This window comes from Chrysemys picta, chromosome 4, assembly GCF_011386835.1.
Source record: "Chrysemys picta bellii isolate R12L10 chromosome 4, ASM1138683v2, whole genome shotgun sequence".
In the NCBI taxonomy this organism is placed as follows: domain Eukaryota; kingdom Metazoa; phylum Chordata; order Testudines; family Emydidae; genus Chrysemys; species Chrysemys picta.
Genome location: NC_088794.1, coordinates 54,829,701 through 54,844,128, shown reverse-complemented (window position 1 = coordinate 54,844,128; position 14,428 = coordinate 54,829,701). Strand labels below are relative to the sequence as shown.

Here is a 14,428-nt window from a genome sequence, read left to right as displayed (position 1 = left end):
GGGGAGATGCTGGCTGCTCACAGGTCCCGGTCCCCCTCAGGAGGTGACATGGCTGCTCTGGGTGGGGTGAGCTTTCTGCCAGGGGCCCGTAGGTGCTCCGATTGCTCCTGGTGCCAAGGGCTGTGACCCTTTGGAGGTGGGGTGGGGGTGCTCTCCAGTGGCAGCCTGTGGTTTCTATGGAGGAACGAGCCCACCTTAGGACTGCCTTTGATCGTCACGGGCCAGCCCCTGCACGGGTGCAAATTGGCCTAGCTGCCGTGGGGGCAGCAGAGCGGCTTTGATTTACAGCCCCCGAGGGCCTGGCCCTGTGGGAGCTGGTAGCAACCACCTCCCATCTGCCTCCCTGCAGAATCCCAGTTTGGCAGCGATGTTCTAACCTGAGGGAGCCCATGGCGCTGCCTGCAGCTCAGGACCAGCCTCTGGTCCCCATCCCGCCTGCTATCAGACCGCACGATAGCGCAGAGCCGGACCGTGTCAGAACGCCCCAGCCGTACCCCAAAACCAGGAGTGCGGAACCTGAGGGGCTAGGTTGGATGGCTGGTGGCAGTGATGACAGGGGGGACCATGGGAAGATTAAATGAAGACTGGATGCAGGAATCCCCGGGCGAGGCCTCAGGCGTGCACTGTACTGGTCAGACTGGGTGATTGTAGCAGTCCCTTCTGGCTGAATGACTCCAGTCCAGCCTGAAAGATCTTGTGTCCGAGCCACGTGTCCCTTCCTGCTCCTCTGCCCCTTTCCTCTCTGGTTTTCTGTGTCCGCTCCTCCCTCTCTACCCCGCTAGCTTGGATGCAATAACAACACTCCACTCTCTGACTCCGCTGCTGCCTCTCTCATCCGGGATTTTTTCTCCCGTAATCCTGCTAATTTTCTGTCCCTAGGTCTGACGACAGCGATTCCTCTGTCTCGGAGGTGCTGAGGTACATACAACTTTCTATTGATTAGAACTCTCCTGCTTCTCGCATTTCCCTCCCCCTGCCCTGCATGCTGAATCCGTGCTGGCCAAACTCTGGGCCTTGCTTCTTTGCTAAATCTATTGGGACTCTGTCCTGGTGCTGCTCTTGCTCGCTGTGTGTCCCTCTTTCCTTCTCTCTGCTTCCCTGCATGGCCCTGGCATGCCGTGTCCGGCTGTGGAAGTCCCTTTCTGCCTCTGGTCTCCAGTGCCTTAAGGTCTGAGCCATCGTCTTGAAATGCAGTGCTGGGGGTTTAAGCGGATAGCGTACGGTGCTTTCACTGAATGGGGGCAGCTGCATGCTCTATTCTGCCTCGAGGGCAGGGCGGGTAGTGATGATATCTCGCGCTGTGTCTGGCCTAGCTGCAAGAGGCAGGGCAGGCCAGCTGTTGGAGCCGGTGGATGCTTGGAGGGTCCAGGCTATGATGCGCTTTTTTTTTTTTTTTTTTTTTTTTTTTTTTGTCTTCTCTCGCACCTTCAGTTCAGACATCTCCAAGCACTTGACAAACGTGGCTTCAGCCTCCTAGCACCCATGGCGAGGCTGGTCAGGATTGTTATCCCTGGCTTGTGCCTCAGTTTCCCCATCTGCAAAGAGTAAACACCTGGGGTGCAGCCTCTTGGCACCGAGGATCCTGTGGCTGCTGCTGAGGCCTGTGCAGCCTCCCAGATATATTAGAGCAGCCTTGGGGTTGCTCTAACTCACTGCAACCTCCCAAAGGGCTGCTTGCCGGCTATGCCACAACCCAGAGTTCCCCTAATGGGGTGAGCTAAGGCCCTGGCTCTGCCCCCAGCATGCCTGGGTTTGCAACACGAGCCACATAGAACCAATTACGCTAGCCCAAGGCAGTGTCTGTGCCAGGACAACTCTCCTTCCCCCATTCCCTGCACATCAAAAGGGCCAGGCTGGCAGAGGAGCATCTCCCCACTGGCCTTTGGGTGCCTATTTGAGACACCGTGGGCTTGACTCTGACACCCTGAGCACCATCAGCTGGAGTAGTGGGTGCTCAGCGCCCCTCAAAAAATCCATTCCAACCATGCCACAAATGTGCCGTGTGACCCTGGGCTAGCCCTTTCCCCTCCCTTTGCCTCAGTGTCCCCACCTGTAATCCAACCCTGCTGGGAGGAGGGGAGGTGCTTAGAGATCCTGGCTGGGAAGCTGCTTTGGGGCTATCAACCCTCTCCATGATGGGCTCTTCCACCTGGGCTCTTTCCTCAGGGGTGTCGATTCTCATGTGCTCAGCGCTCTAGAACCTCCCTCTGAACTCTGCTCACAGCCCCATTGGCTGTTGCTGGGGCAAAGCCTAGAACTGGTTTGAGACAGGATTGTCACCTGGCCAGGGAGCCAGGATTCCTGGGTTCTCTCCCTGTTCTCGGGGGATTGAGAACTCCTGGGCTCCGTTCCCAGCTCTGCCATTGATTCGATTGTGACCTGTTAAAAAGCCCTTCCCCATCTGCCAAAACAGGGTGAAGTTCATTGCAAAACTGGAATGGGTCAGATGGAGAGAGGGCGCTTCCCCCCCCGCTGGTCACAGGGTGGTGCCCTTATGCCCCACATAGCACGGCTGGAGCAGGGCCCCAGTTTGTTCAAGCCTGGAGGTTCGGTCCGGAGCCAGCCTGTCCCTGCTAGTCTCTGACTCCACAGGGGATGGGGCAGCGTGTGCCATGCAGCAGCCTGGACTCTGTTGGCTTCGGGATCTTGCCTGGATGGGGCACAGGGGCCAACCACAGCTCTCACGGCGGGAGGGGGGTAGCTCATCTGTGCCAGCAGCGAGATGGCCAGGGGGTGAAGCCCGTTTCGTTTCCAAGCCCCTGCCCCAAGCCAAGGCAGGGTCTGCACGAGTCCCTGAGCCCTTAGCACCAACGGGGTGTGACCTGCCCCGGGGGACCTGTCTGGGGAGCAGGCTGCCCGGCAGCTTCTGTCTGTGGTTTGCTTTGCTCCGGAGCCCCACTAGCAGGCCCTGGCAGCCTCGTGGGGCGGGATCTGGCTTCGTCCTGGGTCACCCAGCCAGCGCCCTCCTGCTGACGCCCTTGCTCTCTCTCTCCCACGGAAGGGGCCTCATTAACCCCGTGGGCGGTGCCAGGAGCACCCGGACAGCCCCGCTGCAGTGCATCTCCGTGGCGGAAGGACACTCCAAGCCCGTTCTCTGCGTGGACGCCACCGACGAGCTGCTCTTCTCCGGATCCAAAGGTGCGCGCCTCAGGGGCGGGCCGGCTCCTGAGCTCTGGGTGTGATCGTTGGGGAGTGAGCCTGTTACCCAGGGGAGGGGCTGAGCCACCCCAAACTGCGGGGGCAGGACAGGAGCCTCTTGCTCAGACGGCACCGGCCTGCCTGAAAGCCACAACGGGCCGGTGCAGTTCTGGGTCCGCCCAGAAGAGTGCAGCAATGCTGCACGAGTCATTAGGCTGAACAGCTGTGTGGTGACATCCCTGAAGCGAGTTGTTGGGGCCTCTGCCCGTTTCCTAGTGGCCGAATGTTCACCTCGCACCTGGCACTAATAGACCCTCCCCCCGTTGGCAGGTCTGGCAGAGGTGCCAGGGGCTGGATGGGCCACAGGGACTGAGCTCCCCTGGGGCACTTGTGGGAGCAGGGGGAGGTGGGGTGGGGGGAGAGAGGAAGCCATGAGGGTCCTTTGCTGAGGACGGGAAGGGTCCTGCAGTGTCATGTGCTCCTGCCTCCTCCCGCAGACCGGAGCTGCAAAATGTGGAACCTGGTGACGGGCCAGGAAATCGCCTCGCTGAAGGGCCACCCCAATAATGTGGTATCCATCAAGTACTGCAGCCACTCAGGGTTGGTCTTCACTGTCTCCACCTCCTACATCAAGGTGTGGGACATCCGGGACTCAGCCAAGTGCGTCCGCACCCTCACGTAAGTACCTGACGCACCGAGCTCAACGTGCTGCCCTGCCAGCGTTCTGCACTCAGGGCAGCATTGCAAAGGCCAGGAGGCCGGGCCGGTCTGCAGGGCTGAGTCTAGGAATGCTGGTCGCTGTAGCCTGGCCTGGCTCGTGGAGGCTCCGTGGCTTGGTGCTCTGCTCTCAGGGCAGTTGCTTCTCTCGTCTGTTTCGGGGGGCACCGTGCACCCTACAGTTGCTTTGATCAAGGATGGGTAATGACCCATCTGCAGCTGCCAGCACCGTTTCCAGACCCCAGCAAATCAGCCCCTCTCTCTGGTGCCCAGCCACAGACTGAGACTTCTCTTTTAGGCCGCCCCAGGCCTAAAATCTGACTGGCAGGATCAGGAGCGGCGCCAGGGTTTTTGGCGCCCTAGGCGGGGGTCCTTCCCTGCTCCTGGTCGTCGTTGGCAATTCAACGGTGGGGGGGTCCTTCCACGCTCCCGGTCTTCGGGGCACTTCGGTGGCGGGTCCTGGAACGAGTGAAGGACCCACCGCAGAATTGCCGCCAAACACCCAGAGCGCGGAAGGACCCCCTGCCACAAAATTGCCGCCCCCCCAAATCCTGGTGCCCTAGGCGACCGCCTAGGTAGCCTAAATGGAAGCGCCGGCCCTTGGCGGGAACATGCCTGGGCTGCCTGTCAACATCAACTCCAGGCCAGGGGTGAGGTTTGTGACGCTGGCACACCTGCTGGTATGGGTCTGGCTGGCTGCGTGGCAAGGCACCTCCCTTGGGAGCACCCCCCGAAAGCTGCTGCCTGGGTCACCCTTGCTGTGCCATTGCTCCTGGCTTGAGGGAACATGGGGCTGAGCGGGGGTCTCATCCTGGCACCACTGGCACTGCATGTGGCCAGGAAGGGGCGTTGCTTCCCCCTATAGATGGCTGGGGACAGACGCTGTCCAGCCTTCTAATCAGTCCACAACGGGCTAGATCTTCCATTCAACACTGTAAATTGCCCCCTCCCTCCCCCGAGGGTCTCTGCCTTGAGGCTCACCTGTTTGTCTCTTCGGCTTAGCTCTTCGGGTCAGGTGATCTCCGGGGACGCCTGTGCCGGGACCACCACCCGCACCATCGCCAGCGTGCAGGGCGAGCACCAGATCAACCAGATCGCGCTCAACCCCAACGGCACCATGCTCTACGCTGCCGCCGGGAACTCCGTCCGCATCTGGGAGCTCAACAGGTCCGGGCGGGGCTAACTTGGGCCTCCAGGCGAGGGCAGCTCTTGTGGGGAGGCAGACGGCTGCTGCGTAGGCAGAGGGAGCAGTCGTTCTGGGCTGAGCGGGGGCCCGCTCCCTCCCAGCTGGAAGTTGTGTTATTGAGGCAGGGGCGGATTTGGACTGGCACCGGGGGAAGCTGCATTGGCACAAACCCCAGCGTGGAGCAGCTTAGCCTGTTTGCTCCTGGGCTTTGCACTACATCAGCCTCAGCAGCTGCTGATCACGCCCAAGGGTGGCTGAAAGCAGGACCCAGTGCTCCTCTCCCAGCTGCAGCCCTTAGTGCAGGGGTGGGGAACCTTTTCTCTGTCACTGGCCATTGACCCACAGAAAAAATCAATCACGGGCCACTCACCTGCCAGGGGGGCGCGGAGGCTTGGGGCTTCCCCTGCAGCGGGTGGTGGGAGAGGGCGCCACGGGCCAGATGAAATTAACCAACGGGCTGGATCCAGCCTGCGAGCCGTAGCTCTCCCCGCCCCTGCCTTAGGGACTCAGAGGACAAGCCGGTCACCCCCTGACACTGCACCTGAGCCCAGCTCCCCGCCCCTAGCCCAAGGCCACGATCACGGCCCATGGTGCTGAGGGGTGTGGTATCCCCGAGATTGTTCCGTGCTCTGCACCCCGGAGCCCGAGGTCCCCACTTCTGCTTGGGATGGTGGAGAGGGGCCTGGGGCTGGGAGGGTCCCTGCTGGGAGCCTTGGAGACTGGGCCAGCGAAGGGCCTGCAGGAACGAGCACCTCCTGCTGAGCGCACCCCAGACCCTGACGCCCCGGGCTCCTGCTTGTAGGTTGCAGCCTATCGGGAAGCTGACCGGCCACATCGGGCCTGTGATGTGTCTCACTGTGAACCAGACTGCGAGCAACCATGACCTGGTCGTCACCGGCTCCAAGGATCACTACGTCAAGGTACCCTGGGACCCTCCCTCCCTCCCGCTCACAGGCAGCACAAGGGGCCTTTGAGCCCAGGAACTGCTGCTTGTGCCAGCCCTCCCCACCCCCATGCATAGCCGCTCTCCCGTAGGTGCCAGCTACAGGGGCTCGCTGCCCACCAAAGGCCTGGCGAGGAGGGGACATGCTGGGTGGGGTTGTCCAGAGCGCCCAGCGTCGGCCTAACTCCGCTCCCATGGGGGGCGGGAAGGAGCCGTCCCGTTGATCTCAACGGGTGCAGAGGGAGGCCAGTACTGAGCACATTTGCAAATGCCACCAGGGTCTGAGAAATGCCATGAGCCCCCCCCCACCCCCCAGCGCTTGTGGCCTGAAGGACCTGGTGGCTTTGCAGCTGGCCAGCGTTCCTGTCCCCACACCTGCCAGGTGTGTCTGTGGGTCACGGGGAGCAGGGTCTGTGCACTGCCCCTAAGAGCGTCCTGGAACCCAGATCCGGGAAATGCTGGAGGAGCTGCCATGTCTCAAAGTGCTGGGCAGCTCGGCAGCCGTGGAGACCAAAATTCCAGGTGCCCGGCCCAGGCCTTCCCTCGCACCCCCCGCTTGCTCCTGACGCCTCACTTGTGGAAGGTGGAACCCACCTCCTCCTGCCCTCTGTGGTCTCTGCTGAACCTGCTGCCAAGGAGGCTATTTTGTTTTTGCAACGTGGCCCCTGCCAGCCAGATGCTGAGCTGCGTCCGCATGTTGGCCACCAAACCATTGGAGGAGGTGGAGATTTCCAGTCCCAGCTGAGCCGGGTGAGGTTCGAACCCGCGACCTCTATCTCAGCCCTAGTGCTGAGCCATCGTGTCCCCACATGGCCTCTGCCCAAGGATCCCAGCGTGGCGTAAGCAGGCAGAACCCTGCCGCTGCCAATCCATCCCTGTCTCATTTCACTGGGCCGTGGCTCAGCATCCCAGTGGTAGCTGTGTGGTCGGACGCTCTCGCCATCCCCCTGCCTTGCTGAAAGGGCTGTTGCTGGCCTAATGACCTGAGAGCGGCTGGTCTCCTCCTTTGCCACCGGGGTTCACAGCAGCTGCCCTCCTGGCTGTTGCCTTGCAGATGTTTGAGATTGCAGACAGCGTGGTGGGGAACGTCGGTCCCACCCATAACTTCGAGCCCCCGCACTACGACGGCATCGAGTGTCTGGCCATCCAGGGCGACGTGCTCTTCAGCGGCTCCAGGGACAACGGGATCAAGAAGTGGGACTTGGAGCAGCAGGAGCTCCTCCAGGTACGGAGGGGGACGAGCAGGAAGGCCCTGCTGCTGGGCGGGGGGCAGAGAGATGGGCTAGACCCGCAGCGTGCCATTTTGAGGGCCGGTGCCAGGGTCTGGAGCGAGGACTTAGAACCTGCTGGAGAGTCACTGTCCAGTCTGGAGAGTGCTCCCACTGTCCTGGGGGCAGAGGATCAGAGAGTAGACACAGGGACCCCATGCCTACGTTGCACATGGGGCCTCCAGGCAATGGAAGAGCCCCGGGGGTTGCAAACGACAGTGGCTGGCAGGGTGGGTCCCGAAGGCAGTTTAAAGCCATGGGCAATGCACGGTAGCCAGTTCTATAGGGCTGGGCCCCACCTGCTGTGGCTAAAGGGCTCAGTGGCCTATGGGGAAGGGGGACAGGTTGGTCTGGGGGGTAGATAGCGCTCGGCGTTGTCCCTGTTTCTGACCCCAGTGAGTGTGGCTGTCTGGTCTCCGGGCCCCACAGGCCGCGGTGCCTGGCTCTCCAGGTCAGTGGTGGCGCGCAGCAGTGCGGGGACGGCCTCCGGTGGGTCTGGGATAGAGCAGCAGCCGAAGGGGGCGTGCAGGCCGGTGCTGGGAGGCAGGAGGTCTGGCTCTGCCATGAGACTTGGCTAACATTTCAGAGGCCTCCATTGATTTTTTTTTTTTTTTTTTTTTTGGTGGCGGGGGGGAGCCTCTGTTGTGGAGAACCTACCGTGTGCCCGCCCAGGGCCGGGTTGTTCAGAGGAGCTGGGCACTGTGGGAGTCAAGGGGAGCGGTGGGGGCTCCACCCCTCTGAAAATGGGGTGGTCGGGGTGTCCCCCAAAATGGAGCTGCCCAGAGCTAGTCACCATTTGTGGCTGTGTGACCCTCCCCCACAGTCTCTCCCCTATGAAATGAGGCTAACGCTCATTTTTCTTCCCACTGGAGCGCTGAGGATTGATGGCAGACAAATAATTAGAGAGATGGGTGGGTGGGGGGGAAATCTCTTTTATTGGACCAGCTCCTGTGGGTGGAAGGGACAAGCTTTCAAGCCCCACCCTGGAAGAAGAGCTGAGTTTGCAGACTTGTCCCTTCCACCCCCCCTCTCCCCCCACACACAGAAATTGGTCCAATCAAAGAGATTCTCTCCCCCATCTTGTGTGTCTCGTATCCGGGTTGCCAGCACGGCTTGGATTGATCAGAGCTTGGAGATCCCCTGGTCAATCCCAATGAGCAATTTTCTCCTGGGGCGGAGCCCTCTTCTCTCCTGCTGAGCTGCTTCTGTAGCTCACCAGAGTCCCCTTGTCTTGAATTCAAATCCTCGGCTGCTGCTTGATGAGAAATCGAGCGGAGCTTAAAAATTCCAGCTCTCAGCCACGGTACAGATGTGGGGGGTTTGCATCAGCCCATTACAGAGCCAGCAGCCAGCTGCAAACCCAGCATCTGGCTCTGGCTGCTGGCCTGACCCTGCCCTGGAGCTCAGGGGGCGGTTTGGGTCTTGATGGCCCCGGCTGGCAGCGTGGCTCGTGGGCGCTCACTGGCTCTGCCCTGTCTCTGTGCCTGCCAGCAAATCCCCAACGCGCACAAGGACTGGGTCTGCGCCCTGGCCTTCGTCCCCGGCCGCCCCATGCTGCTGAGCGCCTGCCGCGGGGGCGTGGTGAAGGTCTGGAACGTGGAGAACTTCACGCCCGTTGGGGAGATCAAGGGCCACGACAGCCCCATCAATGCCATCTGCACCAATTCCAAGCACATATTCACTGCTTCCAGGTGAGGGCAGTGGGCTGGGCTAGGCCCCTGAGGCATGGGGGAGGGAGGTCTGACCCCTAACTCACCCCAGTGCAGCAGAGCTGCAGGAGCTCTCCAAACCCACTGTTGCTCCCCCCATGTGGCAGGGCCTGGAATGGCACAGGGAGCGAGGGACGGGAACAGCCCTGAGCTGGGCTGCAGGCGGTTTGGTGTGGGGCAGCAGTCGGCTGCAGGGCCCCCAACCCCTCCCCATCTAGCCTCTCGTCTCCTCCATCTCTAAGCCATTGTTAGGCTGCCCCACGGTGAGGCTCTTCTGCCCCATCCCATTATGCCAAGCGCTGGTCATGCTTTTGGGATGCTCTTGCCAGTTCCGTCGATGTGCCGGGACTAGCCAGACCTGGTGCTGCTGGCCCTGCCACCCTCCGCGCAGAGAACGGGCTTCCTGCCAGCCGGGCACCAGCTCCTCCTTGAGGGCACCTTGTGCATCTCCAATGAGAGCGCCACCACCCCTCCTTCCGCTCCCTGGCCCCTGCGCACAGCCCTGGCCCCTAGAGAGGGTCCCCGGGCTCACAATGTCTCTGGCACCGTCTCTGATCTCCTCTTTTCCGACCATGTCCCTTTTCTCCTTTCCTTTCTCTTCCCCCCCCCGCCCTCCCTCTGTTTCTCTCTGTGCCGCAGTGACTGCCGGGTAAAGCTATGGACTTACGTGCCTGGGCTCACCCCCTGCCTTCCTCGCCGCGTCCTTGCCATAAAGGGGCATGCCACTAGCCTGCCTTGACCCTCCTCCTGCTCTCTCTGGCTCTCACCCCCTCTCCGGCTCTCTCTCCTTTTCTCTCTCCGCTCTGGTCTCAGCTGCTTCTTAACGGTATGAGATTCTTTTGGATTTTCCCCCCATGTAGAGCTCTCTGCAAGAGGAGACTGTCCTCTTGGCCCTCCCCGGCCCCCAGATGATTGGATCCAGCGGCCAGCTTGGTGCTGCTTTGGGTTTGCCCATCTGACTACTGCTCCTCCTGGGCCACTGCTGGGGGGATCCGTGCCCCATCCCCACCCCCCACTGCGTCACTGGCCACTGCCAGTGAGGTGCCACTGGCTGAGCCTGCGCTCTGTCCGAGTGCCCCGTTACTGGCGCTCTGGGGGATTATCCCGCTGGCGGGCAGCTGGGTGCATCTGCTCCCTCCTTGCGCCGGTGCCCGCCTGCCTGGGGCACAGCGGTCTTGCTCTCCTGCGCTGCAGCGTGATGCATTTTGGGGTGGGGGAGTTGGGGGCAGGGCGTGGCCCGTAGCTGATTGTACTCACTATGCTGCCTCTCCCAGCTGGGGTGGGGGCAGCCCCTGGCCTCACTTCCCCTCTCTCTCTTCCTTCCCCAGCGACCTGACGGTGAAGCTCTGGAGCCGGAGAAGATTCCTGAACGGCCCGACCTAGGCACTGGAAAGGCCGGAGCCAGGGCAACTCTCAGGCTCCCTGCCAGGCCCAGGCCCCAGCCCCTCTCCCTGGCTGTGAAGAGCTGGGAGCGGCCTGGCCTGTGTGTGCTCCAGTTTCCAGGACTCTGTGGTCACGGCATCTCAGCTGGGGCTTTGTGAACTCCCAGCTCCCACAGCTAGGGGGCGTCGTTCCCGTCCAGCCCCACGCTGGGTTTCCATGATGCAGAGGGCTTTCTGCTGACCGGGGCGTGGCCAGGCAGTGCTTCGGGACATGGCCTTGCCAGCCACGGGGAGGACCCCAAGCTGAGAGACTCAACGGGATCATTCCAGTCTGTCCCACAGCCGGTTCAGCACTCCCCACGCCCCAGAGCCTGGATGTGTGAGAGGGATACTGCCACCTGCATCCTGCTGCTGGCCTCTGCACCTCCCGGGTGCCAGGGGTCTCCTTCCCTCTGGAAGCAGCTGCAGGCCCCGCTCCACACCTCGTCGTTCAGCAGAGCTGGGTTCTGCCGGCCGGTACCGAAATATGGAGAGGGCTTGTGTGCTGCCCGAAGATCACCCCAGTGCCACGCTCAGGGCCGACCCCAGCCTGGCACCAGCAGGGTGCATGGAGCACCGCTGGGGAATGACCCGCTCCCAAAGACGGCTTTCCAACCCTGGCACTGCACTGGGGCTCCTTGCAAGGGGCTCCGGCAGCAGCTCCATCGCTGGGTCTCTTGACCAAATCTGCGTGCTGCCTGGCAATTGTCGACCTCTGCATCTGACCCACCTTGTTCAGAGCCAGGATGCCCCCCCCTTCTGCCCCGGGGGTGGAGAGAAGGAAGCTGGCACATCAGGAAAATCCCTGTGGGCGTCTCCAAGGAAAAGTGAAATTTCTGGATCTGTTCACTCTAGGTACCCCCTGACCTGACTGAGCCTTAATCCCGCACTGGTCGGTTAGCTCTTCCCTGTGGTCCCCTCACTGCCCATTTGGACACCCGGCTTGGTGCCATCTCTGCTGTGCATGGGACAAGCTCGTTCCCAGCTGCTGCGGGAAGGGATCGAAGCTTTTAGAGTGGGGTTTTAAAGAATGTTTTAAGCACCCTTGAGAACGGATTGGGACCTGGGGATTTTTAATAGCTGGGAAAGGCTTTAATGCTGGGAAAAGGGCTAAGCTCTTTGCACCATCACAGAGGAGGGGTTTAGGTTTGCTTGGGGCAGTTCCCTGCCTGCCGGCCTGTGGGTCCTGGCTTGGGAGAGGTCTGGGATTAGAGTAGTGGGTGGAAGGGCGGGTAGGGAGCGGTTATGTAGTCAAGAGAGAGGTGCGTTGGCAAAGGCAGAGGGCATGGGGCGCTCTGGACGGGATCGGTAGCAGGGAGCGGGGCAGGGCTAGAATGGAGCTGGATGAAGGGGAGGATGGGATTAGCGGGAGGGGCCCACATGAGACTTGAGGTGCATTAGCAGAGCTGGGGGGGGCAATGAGGGGTTGCCCATGGCCTGCCCATGCTCTGCTTGCCACCCATCTGCACTTCCAGTCTGGCACAAGACACTAAATCACCAAGGTCACCCCAGATTTGGGTTTTATAAAGGTCAAAATTCCGTAAGGTCTCTCACCACCATCTTCCGCCATGCTTGGGTGCCCCCCTTCCTCCGGGGCATCTGCAGCCAAGTGCCTGCGGCTGCCAGAGTCACGTGGGCACCCCACAGCGCTGCAGTCCCCAGAGCACATGGACTCACTTTCACTGGGGTCTTTCGCTACCTTCCCTCCCTCCTCCCCTAAGGACTGGCTAAGGCATCCCAGTCCCACGCAGCCAACGCCCAGTGCAGTCGCACCCTTGGTCAGCCAGCTTCTCGCTGCTGCTTAATGCCCTGGGGGTGCATAACTTGCCGCGAAACGGACCTGAGGGAACCGCAGCAGGCTGGCCGTTTTCCCCAGGTGCGTTTCTTGTGTCGCTCCACACGTCACGTAGGAAGCGGCGGTTGGAGTCTGGTTATATGGATTGATTCCCGTTGATGTGCTGGGGGCGGTGAAGTGTTGGCTCTTCAGCTAACTCCATCAGCAATGGATTGTGTGTTCTCTGGGATCCAAGAGCGTCAGTATCTTTGGTTAACAGGTGATTTCCCCTGGTGTCCTTCTACACGGCAGCTCAAAGGACAACACCAAGGGCTTCTTACCCCAGATTTGACTTCCTTTCAAACTTATAAACTGGATGGGAAATGTTTCCACTTTCTAAACATCAGCAGCCTCTTTATTTATTTGTTTTGCCTTTTGATAATCCAGCCGCCCTGTCTTGCAGTAGCAAACCCTACAAAAACTGATTGATCGCCCCCTGCTGGACAAAGTAAAAATTGCCTCCAATCGCTGCTGCTCTGTGGAAACAAAGCAGTGTTTCTGAGGTGGGAAAACGTGTTCATTTCCATCATGCCTCTGAGCATCTGGCTACTCACCGGGATGGGGAGCTCGGAAGTCCTGCCAGGGTGCTGGCTCTGGGGGATCCAAACACAGTGACTTGGTTTGCTCAGCTACGCATGACAACCACCCATCATTCTCCCACTCCTGCCACCAACGAAAGGAGAAGCATCCCCAGGGCTCTGCCGATGCCATGGGGGAGGGGACCGCAGGTTAAAGTGATGCGTTCCAGCCACCAAGAGAGTGGGTTATATCCAAGATCTCCCCCCCCCCCCCATGGAACAGGATTAAACTGGCTGGGAGAGAAAAGATGGATTTTTTTTCCATTTGGCAACAAGAGGGACAAGCAAACGTGAATTGTCTGAAATGAAGAGGATGGGAGCTCATGTCACTGGTGCGTGGGTGGGGGGTCTGTACCCTGGAGGAGGATGTCTGAGTCTCTGCTTGTCACAAGGGCTGTTGAATGCAGCTGCTGTCATGGGGTAACACTTGACATCCGCTCTGCCCTGGCAGGTGTGACTGGCTCTGGGGGCAGGAGGCAGCCAGGGCAGTGGTGTCTCTGCTTTAATGGGGCTTCATCTGCTCTTTAAGAGCCTGATCCGAAGCCAGCCGAAAGTCTCCCATTGACCTCCATGGAGTTTGGATCAGGCGCTCAGTGGGGGTCGCTGCATGAGAAGGGAAGATTTCACTGGCATGTAGCCCAGTGGCCACTTCTTGGGATTCCCCGATTCTTTCCCTCGGGGCTTATCCCAGGCAACGCCGCTCCAGTGACCCGCAGCACGTTGCAAGACCGAGCGCTCATGGGGGCTGGGCCTCTGTCTCGCACCAAGCGATTGCATCTCGTGGCGTTCCCGGCCAGCAAAACCCCACAGGAGGTCAATAGGAACAAGCAGGTTGAAAGATGGAAATTTCCTCCTAAGTTGTCCCGAGGCCATGGCTGGCGCCCAGCCAGCCGGCATCATATGATCCAGTTCAAAGCACCTGGCGTGTGTCCACTGTCAGCTCCCGTGTGCTGGGCAAAGCCCTTCCCCTGAGGTGCCCCTGCCGGCTCCTCTCCCTGTGTGGCAGGGAGAGCAGGCGGGGGCTGTGTTGTACTGTAGTTGTGTGTGCACCTGCGGTCTTTTTTCATTTGGGGGGGGTGTCATATGGGGGGTTCTTTTGGTTAAGCTACCTCACGGTCTGAGCCTTTTTTTTTTTTAATGATTTTGAAACTTGAATTTGTCCTGGAAACGCACAGTCTGCTGACACCTGCGTTGCTGAACCGCTCGGGTCCTGGCGGCTTGTCCTGCCTTAGAATCGCAGTGTGACATACCGCACCTTGCTCTGCTTGAAAAATGCCCCCCTTGGCCTTTGAAAAAGGGCCTCTGATTGTTGGAGGGCCCAACTTGACACTTGACGGGGCCTGACCTCCAGACAGGGGTGCTCAGGGCTTTCTCTTTAAGGGGTCATGGGCTGGGCCCCTGAAACAACTAGCCGCTCTTGAAAATCATGACCTGACTCTTACATGGGGACCCTGTCTGCAGGTTGTCAAGAGGAGTCCGAATGCCACCCTGAGCCAGCGTGGGCCGGGCGAACATCGGAATGCCTCTCGAACCCACAATAACCCTGCTGTGAGCCCAGAAGGGCCCGGGCCAAGCCCCCGGCTGCCTGTTCTTGAAAGCACTGACGTAGCCTGACGCTGATTCGGCTGAAGCTG

At 60.4% G+C, this 14,428-nt stretch overlaps 1 protein-coding gene across 1 annotated transcript in view; it reads left to right on the top strand.

Annotated features, from left to right (window-relative positions):
• The window catches only part of LOC135983260 (kinesin-like protein KIF21B), a 42,887-nt gene extending 28,741 nt beyond the window's left edge, over positions 1-14,146 (top strand). Inside the window, exons 27-34 of the mRNA XM_065594070.1 lie at positions 880-918; positions 3,002-3,138; positions 3,636-3,816; positions 4,858-5,022; positions 5,844-5,961; positions 7,039-7,209; positions 8,744-8,943; positions 10,290-14,146. Of these exons, the coding sequence (XP_065450142.1) occupies positions 880-918; positions 3,002-3,138; positions 3,636-3,816; positions 4,858-5,022; positions 5,844-5,961; positions 7,039-7,209; positions 8,744-8,943; positions 10,290-10,344 (1,066 nt within the window). The 3' untranslated portion in view covers positions 10,345-14,146. The remainder of the gene's footprint in view (positions 1-879; positions 919-3,001; positions 3,139-3,635; positions 3,817-4,857; positions 5,023-5,843; positions 5,962-7,038; positions 7,210-8,743; positions 8,944-10,289) is intronic.
• Positions 14,147-14,428: the final 282 nt, after the last annotated feature.